We start from the raw sequence: 12,070 nt of genomic DNA on the forward strand, positions 1-12,070 counted from the left end.
TGACCGATGATAGGATAAAAGTATTTAATGTAATTGGTATGAAAATAAGTAGGAAGTTTCAAGCTACGTTTTGTTGTAGTCGACTTGTAGTGTACTTTACAGCAAAACCAACTTTCAATATGTGAAATTTCAGATCAGAGGACCAAAGAGCTTCTAGCTAGAATCAGTCAGATATTGATCCAGTGGTCACTATCGATCTTCGAATGTTAAGAGCAGTAGATTCACGAGTAATGTATAGCGAGCACAGTCAAGCTGTTTAGTAGAAAGACATTCATCCTCTTTGTAATTTTAAGTTTTACTGCCACACCTTCAAATCGATGTATTACTTTGAGGTAACAGCTTTATTTATTCTTAGTTTGTGACATAACTTTAGTTGTTGTATTGTCTTTATTGCAGGTGTCGATTTCCTTGGGGTCAATTACCAATGGACCTACGCTGGGACTGTTTACTGTTGGAATGTTCTTCCCACGTGTCAACTCAAGGGTAAGTGAGAGGAGCACCGCCACAGAACAAACCACACTGATGTACGCACCTGCTTTAACTGTGGAGCAAATGACATCTCAATAAGACTAATACAGGCTTGATAAAGCCTTGAAAGCCTTGACTCACTCCGTATTTGGGATGAGTTAAAGTGAAATTACCGCCAAGCTAACCCAGCTGTTTCCCGAGTCATACTACGTGAACCCTATGACAATTTCTTAAATAATACCACAAATGTCTTCCTTTCTCACGCTTGACCTTTCCAATATTGTACTCTGTCTCTCAAGCCCCCGACGTCGATAGGGTGTAAGCTTTAATTTCCTTGTTTTTCAGTAGAAGGCTCAGGATAACAACATCGTCCTTCCTTAATACACGAGAAGTCGTGTAGACACGGTTTTTGAGTATTTCTAAGTTACAATGAAATGTTATTTTCATCTCATTAGTTGTGTTTTACTAGTTTGAAGTCGCCAGAGGCAAACTGAAGTCGACTCCATTAGTGAGCGATTATTCGATGTGGTTGAACAGTAGGCCATGACCATGAAGAAAAAAGCTCGCCAGTATACTGAAATAATTTAGAGAAAACACAGAAAACATAACTGAGGATGGACACGTGACAATTTGAATGTATTTCCTCCCAAAAACGTGTGTAATGTCTTTCGCACTGTACCATCTTACTCGATTCATGGTATCATACTTCTATTGTGCCTATTTCCTAGATTCATCTTTCTTGTTTCTAGCGTACCAACGTATTCACATTTTTTGATTACTGAATTTTATTACGTTCTCTGGGTGTTATGACATAGCAAACATAAACAGAAACATAATATAAAGGACACTATAAATTACCAAGTGCATATATTATATATTATTATTCTCGTTAATGACCTAAGCACTTGAACAGAATTGCAGGAAGAATTCGAAGTTTCAGCCAGCAGCATTATAGATCGTCTGAAATCTGCATACCGTCGGTCAGTGTACCGTAGTCTATGAAAAATGCCTAGGATAGTATGATGACCTCCATATTCTGTATGAATCCGACCATCTAAGCCATTTTCTGACTACACCTGAGATTGGTAAATGACACTCTTTAAATCGTACCAGAGAACAAGCGGCCTGCTTAAGGAATGCCCAGTTGACATAGGTGCCTGTACTTTTGATGTGTTCAGTAGTTGGCATACTATTACTGCCTGAATCTTGTGCATAGTTAACTGGAAGTCATTGTATAGTTAATGAACTGCACCATTTTGTATGTTTGTTCTGTCGTATAAGAACCGTCTGGTAAAATTTGTGACTCTGTAAATCTCAGTTTTCCCTTTTATCTGCACAATGCCTTTAATTTTGTATTATCTAATCTGACTGCAATAGGAGGTGTTAATGAAAGAAAGGCAGCAGATGATCGAGTAAGTACAAAGACGAGGGCTAGTAGAAATCCTTGGGTAACAGAAGAGATATAGAATTTAATTGATGAAAGGAGAAAATATAAAAATGTAGTAAATGAAGTTAGCAAAAAGGAATACAAACGTCTCAAAAATCAGATAGGCAGGAAGTGAAAAATGGCTAAACAGGGGTGGCTAGAAGATAAATGTAAGCATGTAGAGGCATTATTACCGGGCATAAGATTGATACTGCCTACAGGGAAATCAAAGAGACCTTTGGAAAAAAGAGAACTACTTATGAATATCAACAGCTCAGATGCAAAACCAGTTCTAAGCAAAGAATGGAAAGCAGAAAGGTGGAAGGAGGATATAGAGAGACTATACGAGGGCGATGTATTTGCAGGCAATATTGTGGAGATGGAAGAGGAAGTAGATGAAGATGAAATGGGAGATATGATATTACGTGAGAAGTTTGACAGAGCATTGAAAGACCTGAGTCGAAACAAGGCCCCGGGAGTAGACAAAATTCCATTAGAACTACTGATAGCCTTGGGAGAGCCAGCCAGCCAGCCAGACTTCGAGAAGAATATAATAATTCCAGTTCCAAAGAAAGCAGATGTTGACAGGTGTGAAAGTTACCGAAATATCAGTTTAATAAGTCACGGTTGCAAAATACTAACACAAATTCTTTACAGACGAATGAAAAACTAGTAGAAGCCGACCTGGGGAAGATCAGTTCGGATTCCGTAGAAATGTTGGAACACGTGACGCAAAACTGACCTTACGACTTATTTTAGAAGATAGATTAAGGAAAGGCAAACCTACGTTTCTGGCACTTGTAGACTTAGAGAAATCTTTTGACAATGTTGACTGGGATATTCTTTAGAATTCTGAAGGCGTCATGAGTCAAATACAGGGAACGGAAGGCTATTTACCATTTGTGCAGAAATCAGATGGCTGTTATGAGTCGAGGGGCACGAAAGTGAAGCAGTGGTTGGGAAGGGAGTGAGGCAGGGTTGTAGCCTATCCCGATGTTATTCAATCTGTATATTGAGCAAGCAGTAAAGGCAGCAAAAGAAAAATTTGCAGTAGGAATTAAAATCCACGGAGAACAAAAAAAAAAAAAAAAAAAAAAATGTGAGGTTTGCCGATGACATTATAATTCTGTCAGACACATCAAAGGGTCTGGAACAGCAGTTGAACGGAGTGGACTGTATCCTGAAAGGAGGATATAAGATGATTATAAACAAAAGCAAAACGAGGATAATGGAATGTAGTCGAATTAAATCAGATAATGCTGAGGGAATTAAATTGGGAAATAAGACACTTAAAGTAGTAAATGAGTTTTGCTATTTGGGGAGCAAAATAACTGGTGATGGTCGAAGTAGAGAAGATATAAAATGTAGAATGGCAATGGCAAGGAAAGCGTTTCTGCAGAAGAGAAGTTTTTTAACATTGAGAATAAATTTAAGTGTCAGGAAGTCTTTTCCAGAAGTATTAGTATGGACTGTAGTCGTGTATGGAAGTAAAACATGGACGATAAACAGTTTAGACAAGAAGAGAATAGAAGCTTTAGAAATGTGGTGCTACAGAAGAATGCTGAAGATTAGATGGGTAGATGAGGAGGTACTGAATAGAATTGGAGAGAAGTGGAATTTGTGCCGCAACTTGACTAGAAAAAAGGGATCGGTTGGTAGGACATGTTCTGAGTCACCTATTTAGTATTGGAGGGCAGCGTGGAGGGTAAAATCGTAGAGGGAGACCAAGAGATGAATACACTAAGCAGATTCAGACGGATGTCAGTTGTAATAGGTACTTGGAGATGAAGAAACCTGCACAGGATAGAGTAGCATGGAGAGCTGCATCAAACCAGTCTCTGGACTGAAGACCATAACAACAATAATAACAACAACAACAACAACAATAAAAGAGTCCGTACCACGTAATATTTATACTTCAGCAGTGACCTCCGCAGTCTTTATATTAATAATGTGACATGATCAGCCTTCTACAGCTGAAAAGTTTCCGGAGCATGGCAATAAAGTGTGCAGTTTTACCTGAAAGATCTCGGCGAGACCTGATTGAGCGCGTCGCTCCTTGCTTGGTGTCGTTTTGTGGGAAAATGATTAGAAAAAGAAGACGTCCTCAGTTATTCTTTCTGATTTGTAAATTAATATTTTTTTCCAGTTTGTCTGTCGACACCAACTGTTAATATATAAACCTAGTACCATTTGCACCACTTTTGTTATTGGTCAGACAATTTGTCCTATACAATTGTTTCATTATTTCACTGTCAGTATTTGCATTGTTCTTGCTCCCTCGATATTCTAGCTTAAGCGTTAATTCTGTCAGTGTTTTCGTGCACACTCCCGTGTCCTCCATAGTCAGTCCCTTCACTGCTACCGTCTGACTTACAATGAACTGGCGTCATTTCCCTCCCGTGCGTCCACCTATGTCTCGCTGCCTAATTACGTGAACAGCAAGCAGAGGCGGACAGCGAGAAAGCAACAAATCATGAACCCTTCGCGTGTTAGTCAGAAACGTGTAATATTAATCTGGACAATTTCCTTTCTGTACGCTACTCATATAATCAAATAACTACATGAAAGTGGCACTGACTTTAAAGGTAAATTTAGATACTTGTAAAGGATGTTAATCGTCTGTGCATTAATAAAAATGTGAGGTGTCATTTGAGGTGTCAAGGATTTGGTCAGTTTACAGCATAATTGGATGATGTGTCTCAAAAGTTCTTATTCAGCCTATTGACTTGGTGCTGTCCTACATCTTTCCCTATATTGTTCTAAAATTTTAACCACTGTGTAGCTACTACAACCAATATCTTCTATAGCCTATTTCGCAAATTCTAGCCCTTACCTGCTCCTCCTATTCTCCTCTTCTACCGATTCTTCTAGAATGATGCTGTTACAGATGTCTCACGAACCTGCTCTTTCTTCTGATAAGGGTATTTCTTAATCTTGATTCAGTTATTCGTTTTTGTTGTTATTCATTTTGTAGATTCCCTTAATTTTTCATATTCTTCAACAGCACCATATTTTTAATGCTTACAGTTTCTTCTCCTGCGGATTTGCGATGGTCCGTGCAGGCTGTACTCCAGATATAGACATAAAACACCTCCATCCTCATTTCCATATAAATGTCTGATACCAGTGGGAGCCTTTTACTGAAGAAAGTTTTTTCATCTGTCGCGATTCAGTTCTTACTAGCTTAGACTACCCCATTTAATCTTGCTTCCTATACTGCCTGATGAAAAGAGTGAAGAAGATGAGGAAATGAAATGGAACTTCACTGGTTGAGAGGGCATATAACGTTGTTTCAGTGATCGTAAAATCGAATGCGATTTACAAAGAACGTGGCAGAATCAATCCCCTTATCACTATGACGTTCCACCATTCTGGCCTGTCTGCAAGTACTGATATAGTTGGGAAGGGTTTCTCTCCTGCGGCAAGCTGTCCCACAATTTTTGTAGCCAGTCCTCGATATTCTGTATTCCTGCAAAGGGGTGGCGTTGATGGCTGAGCGGCTTCCACACTTGTTTTGGGAAGGATAGTTGGGGTTTCTTGCTGGTCACTGGAGTAGCTGAACATCACGTACACAGTTCATAGAGTCATTTACTATGTATAGTCAAGTATTGGGCTGTTCAAAAACCACATCATGATACCTTCACATGAGAGGTAACACATGACGATGCAGGTTGTCTATGAAACATCGATGCGTCGCCAGAGTTCCCTCAATATCAGTCGTATTCTGAAATCATACCCATTGGCTCCGCACACCATAACGCCAGCATTAATACAGCTATGCCTCTCTCTAACATTAGAATCATGAGACCTCTCCCCAGGTCTCCGCCATATTAGCCGACAATGGGCATTTAGAATGTGCAAAACCGCAGTTCATCACTGAATTCCTTAGCAGTCCACGCTTTCCCGTCACGGCACCACACCAAACACAGCTATGTATGGGATGATATTACCCTGGTCAATCTGCTGCTAATCTCCAGTTAATAGTGTCGGAAAAGAGAATATTTTAGGGAGACCATTACCTGTTCTCGGATGGCAGCCACAAATGTGATGCTGATACGATGTGCTAAATGCACTATATGACGATCCTTCCTTGTTGTAGTCAGACGTATTCGATCGCAATATTGACGACAGGTATACCTGCCCCGGGGTTGCCATGTAATCTAACATCTGGCCACTGCCACACACGAATTCCCCACTGTTTTGGATATTGTACGATTTGACCGATCAGCCAAATGAATACCCACAGTGTCGTCCGCTCCAAATTCTGTCAAGTGCATCTCTGCGTCCCTCACAGTAATCACTCGACAGCTGGCGCTTTTCACGCTCTTTACGCCAGGCTCGGTAACAATACTAAACACGACTAACACTAAAGCATTCCGGTAGCCATTCTAGCTGTCAAACACATTCGCAACTCTAATAACTTACATAGCCGCCAGTGGTGTGTGCAACCACCAGCAAGTTACACTGACGTCTGCCCCTGTTCTCCAGGTGCTTCCCTCTTTTCTTCAGGCAGTGAAACTTTGATGAGTTCCCCGTTTCAGCCATCCTGTGTAACTGTACTTACAATGTAAGATACTTTTTTTCACTTGTGCCAATATGAGTCGTTCCCAGATTTGAGCGGTGGAGCGGTTCTAGGCGCTACAGTCTGGAAACGCGCGACCGCTACGGTAGCAAGTTCGAATCCTGCCTCGGGCATGGATGTTTGTGATGTCCTTGGGTTAAATAGGTTTAAGTAGCTCTAAGTTCTAGGGGGCTGATGACCTCAGAAGTTAAGTCCCATCGTGCACAGAGCCGTTTTTTAACCATATTTGATGTCAATCACGTTGTTACTCTCCTTTCGACTATTTTTCATCGCCTTCGTCTTAGCTTTGTTCATCCTCAAGTCATGTTCTGTGCTAACGATTATGTCCATTCCATTCTCTTGTTCATTTTAGAACATCACGTTTTCACAATGCAAGTTGGAAGAATTTGCCTTCCAAACATATCAACACTGAACAGATAACGGGCCTTAGTTAATCATGGAGGACAATTGTGAACACGTTTGATTTTCTGATAGTCGAAACCATTGTGTACACCGGTGACTGTTTAACTTGCTGAAAAAGTTGTCATTTATCTTGCATTAATAGCCTGCTTCGAACAGTAAACCATTTTCATATGACACTACTTTATACAGCGTCAAAAAAAAATAATGAAATATTTTAAAGAGATTTTTTCGGCCTCTTCAATCTTCTGTACCAGTCTCTTCACATCCAAGTAGGACTTACACCCAATGACGGGGATATTCGATGAATATATTCCAGTTTCTCTCTTTCCCTACAGATTTTACTCTTTACAGCTTCGTCCAGTATCAAAGAAGTTTTTTCTGATCTCTTAATACACACTCTCTCCACCTGCCCAGTTTTAACGTCAATGTTTTCCACATATTTCTCTCCTCGCCGAGACTGTGGAAAACCTCTTCTACCTAACTTACGACAGCCCTCTGCAGCACCTCATCTCAAACGCTTAGATTCCCTTGTTTTACGGTTTCGACACTGTCCATGACACTTTCGTACAGTTCTGTGTTCCAAACATAATAACTCAGAAACTTCTTCCTCAAATCAGTGTCAATGTTTGATACTAGTGGATGTTTTTATAGAATTCACCCTTTATCAGAGCTAGTCTGCACGTCTGCTTCATTTTCATGTGTCAAATCCCTCCCAAGATAGAAGAATTCCTTCGCTTCCCCTACTTCTGACCCCCAGCTGATGTTAATTTTATCACTAATCTCATTCCTGCTACTGCACATTACTTTCGTCTTTTTTTAATTACTGTCAATACTTGTTCCACGCTCATCTGACTGTTCTTTCTATTCCAGAGGTCTTGTAATTTTTCTTCACTGTCACTGAGGATAATAATTCCATCAGCGAATCTTATCACTGCTATCAGTACATTCTGAAGTGCAATACCACTCGTGAATCTTTGTTTCTTTTTATTTCCGGTATTGTTTCTTCGATCTACACACTGAATAGTAAGAGAGAAAGACATTATTCCTGTCTCGCATCCTTCCTAACCCAAGCACTTCGTCCTTGATCTACCATTCCTATTTCTCCTTTTTGATTCTTGTATACATATTGTGTTATTTCACTATAAAATTCGAGTCACAAATGGTTTTGTAACTACTTACATGTATATCAATGACGATTAGCGAAGCCTGCCAGTTGAGTTCATTATTCTGATCTGAAAACAAGTAGAGGGCTGATGATGCAAAGAGAGGAATGGAAAATACTTTGCACTGTGTTCTGTCCCACGTCCCACAACACATCCTCCGGGTGTTGTAAATCCTGGTAACATACAAACTTAACTTACAAACTGGAGTAAGCGCCATATTTGGCTTATGCTTCGGACCCTGCCTATAACAACTTATATCCTTGACAAAATAACTTTGTAACTTCTTAACCGTTTAAGCCCTAGTGGTTTCTGACTGAGACCACCATTTTGGTAATACTTTTGTAGTGCTGGTGCATTTCGTATGGAACTACCAATGCAATTGCAAGACAGAGGCTTCTAATGGTACACTGAAGTACTTCTACGAATTTAGTGCATTATATCAGTCACTTATAGCCAATGGCTCTGAGCACTATGGGACTTAACATCTGAGGTCATCAGTCCCCTAGAACTTAGAACTACTTAAACCTAACCAACCTAAAGACATCACACACATACATGCCCGAGGCAGGATTCGAACCTGCGATCGTAGCAGTCGGGCGGTTCCGGACTGAAGCGCCTTGAACCGCTAGGGCACCGCAGCCGACGTCACTTACGGCGTTCAAAGCAACAGTGACAGCAACTGTGTTACGGGATTGCAGGAGACTCTGATATATGACTTTGTTGAGGAGATCACTAACAGTAAAAGCAACTATATCTAAGTTTTTATAACATAAATTTGAGTCTGTACTACGTCTTTTATCAGTATTATCTAAATGAAACCACTGGGTCAGTATGTTGTTATGATAAAAAATTTTGTCAAATTTTAGGCCCAGTTTTGCTTGTTATTCATGACTACAATTTGTTTTAGGCGTTATGAGTTTATGGAAGTTTTGAGATGTGGAATTTTGTCTAGGGAAAATGCGAATTTCTTTTCGAATATACCATATGAAATGTTGAATGGTTGAAAACAGCATTTCCCAGTGGTTCCATAGTGAAACCATCTCCTTAAAACAACTGATTGCTTACTTTTTGTCAATTTCATCTTACATTCGATGCTTACTATGAAAACAAGCATTAGCTTTGTGAAAAATGTCACTTTTATATTTCAAAGTACAACCGCCTCCTTAAAAATTGATAGTTTACTTTCTGCCAATTTCTTCTTGTATTCGTTGCTCATATGATGATGAAGTCGAATTATGTGAAATTTTAATTTCTTTTTTTTTTCATTTTGTTGAGACTCAAAGAGTTAATGGGATGGTTATCGTGCTTGCTTTACGCAACCCTTAATGAACATTGCTGTGGCTAAGTATCTTGATCATAGGTAAAGTAACATCAACGTAGCTAAATGCTTCACACATCCAAAATGCACGATACAAACAGATGAAGAAGAATGATCTCCTTGCCACCAGACATTGTCTCAGCATCTGCCTCCTCTACAGTGTTGGGATGCTTTACTTGTGCCTGATGGTTTGTTTGCGCATGCGCAGGGTATGCTGGTGGGCGGGCTGACCAGCGTGGTCCTGATGGCGTGGTTGTCTCTGGGCGCCCAGACCTACCAGGCCAGGGGGGACATCCGCTTCGCCACCAAGCCATTCTCCACTGACGGGTGCCTCTACGAGTTTGACCGCGCAAACAACGGCTCTGTGGCTGTCACAGTTGACTACCACAACAGGTAAAACTAAAGTATACCTACTGCCTGCATGTCATCTATGGGATACATAGTGAAAGAATATATTCTGAGTTAAAACACAGTGAGCTATCTCGAACAGAACGACCTCCATGACAACCAGCAAGGATTTCTAAAATATGGATCATACGTGAACTCGCACTTGACATTCTGAAAGTCAAATGATCACGGTACTCGGGTATGTGCAGTATTTCTCAATTTCTGAAAAGCATTTGATTTAGTGCCACAGCTACGCTTATTATTAAAATTGCGATCATATGGAGTATGAAACGAAATATGTGACTGGATTGCTGAGTTCGTGGGTGGGAGGCTGCAGCATTGGACTGAGAATTATCGTCAGATGTCGAAATAACTTCGGGTGTACGCCAAGGAACTATGCTGGGTCCATCGCTGTTCACGATGTCTATTAATCATCTTGCGGACAATATTAAAAGTAACCCCAGACTTTTCGTAGATGATACACTTATCTGCAACGATGTACAATATGAACGAAGCTCAGCGAATGTTAAGCGAGTTCTTAATAAGATTTCAAAGTGGTGCGATGACAGGCAACATTCTTTAAATGTTGAAAAATGTAAAACTGTGCATGTCACAAAACGAAAAATCATAGTATCCTATGTTTACGAATGTTTACAATGTTAGTGAGCCACAGTAATCTGTAAACTCATACAAATGCTTGGGTGTGAAGTGAAAACGATTAGATAGATTCAGTCATGATCAAAGCAGGCAACAGACTTCAGTTTATACTTGGGAAACGTAATCAATCTATAAAGGAGATTGCTCAAAAATCACTCGTGAGACGCATCGTAGAATATTGCTCATGTTTGTGAGACCTGTACCAAACAGGACTAACAGGGAATACCGAACTTATACAGAGAAGGGCAGCATGAATGGTCACAGATTTGATTAATCCGTGAGAGAGTGTCACAGAGATACTGAAGAAACTGAACTGGTAGACTCTTGAAGATAAATGGAAACTATCTTGAGAAACTCTACTAACTGAATTTCAAGAACCGATTTTAAATGGTGACCTTAGGAAAATACTCCCAACATATCATTTCCGTAAGGATAGTAATGATAAGATTTGATCAATTACCGCGTGAACAGAGGCATTTAGAGAATCATTTTTCCCGTGCTCCATACGTGTGTGGAACGGGAAAAAGCTCTTATAATTAGTACGGTGGGGATGTACCTTCTGCCTTGTACTTCACAGAGTTCTCAGAGTATATCAACGTAAAAATTGAAAATGTAGACCTGTTTGAAGTTTCCTATGATGCTACATCTGTCGCAAACAGTAAGTACACACCTACTAACATCTGTGTTCAAACAGTGCGATGCAGAATTTTTCCAGGTAGACTCCTTTCTATCTCTAGTGTGGCTTCGTTTGGTACATTTTCCAGAACTGGTTTCGTTTGTGTCTCTGTCCCGTCCTCCAATGTATCACAGCTTCTCTCCATTCCATATTTTATAAATTTTTCACTCCACATTTTAGTTACTTTATCTCTAACAGCAGTAATTGCCTCAAAAAATATTTTTATTTTCTACTGAAACGCTAGGATACATCACACAGCTGTTCATACAACTAACTTCCACTCAGCTATCAACTCCATGTTACTGTTAGGAAAATGCCTCATCACGAGGGCACCAAGTGTCATACCTACCCTCCAACCCCTTTTTACAAAAATGTTCTTGGCTGATAACAATATTAGTTAGAGTTAAAGAAATAAATAAATAGCCGTCAGTAAATGGACACCTGAATATTACTCTTTATGAGACCCTGGATCTATACTTGGAATTCGCTCAAAATACATGAAAAATTTGTAATTATATGAATTTAGAACCACTTTATGAACACAAATACCAATGGTAGTAATGGATCATATGTAGCCTAATTTCTGTTGAAATTGTAGGATTTGGTAGCATTCCTAAGGTGCACACAGATCAATTAAGAGTCAAAGGAAACGGTATGTTAGTAGCAAACATTGGAAAAACCAGTACAGCATGCACCTTTTACAACGATAGCTTCAAGTGTTGTTATATGATAAGCAAATGTTTAAGTACCACTCTTTTTCACTGGGTTGTATCATTTACAATTCGGATGGTTAGCAGACTTCTAACACAGTTATTAAACCTGACGACATAATCCACAAGTATCCCAAACTATCTACACATACATAAAGGTATCAGCGTACGACGCAAATAAGGGACGAAACAAGAAAAGACTTTCTTCTTCACAATTTGTTCATCTGCATACTAAATTGCTCATTATTTACACTTAGTGTAGAAACACAACTTTATAA

At 39.7% G+C, this 12,070-nt stretch overlaps 1 protein-coding gene across 1 annotated transcript in view; it reads left to right on the forward strand.

Moving 5' to 3' along the window:
* The window catches only part of LOC124619547 (sodium-coupled monocarboxylate transporter 1-like), a 182,890-nt gene that overhangs the window by 143,435 nt on the left and 27,385 nt on the right, over positions 1-12,070 (forward strand). Inside the window, exons 12-13 of the mRNA XM_047146017.1 lie at positions 397-483; positions 9,571-9,755. Of these exons, the coding sequence (XP_047001973.1) occupies positions 397-483; positions 9,571-9,755 (272 nt within the window). The remainder of the gene's footprint in view (positions 1-396; positions 484-9,570; positions 9,756-12,070) is intronic.

The sequence above is a fragment of the Schistocerca americana genome, chromosome 6, assembly GCF_021461395.2.
Source record: "Schistocerca americana isolate TAMUIC-IGC-003095 chromosome 6, iqSchAmer2.1, whole genome shotgun sequence".
Taxonomy (NCBI): Eukaryota; Metazoa; Arthropoda; class Insecta; order Orthoptera; family Acrididae; genus Schistocerca; species Schistocerca americana.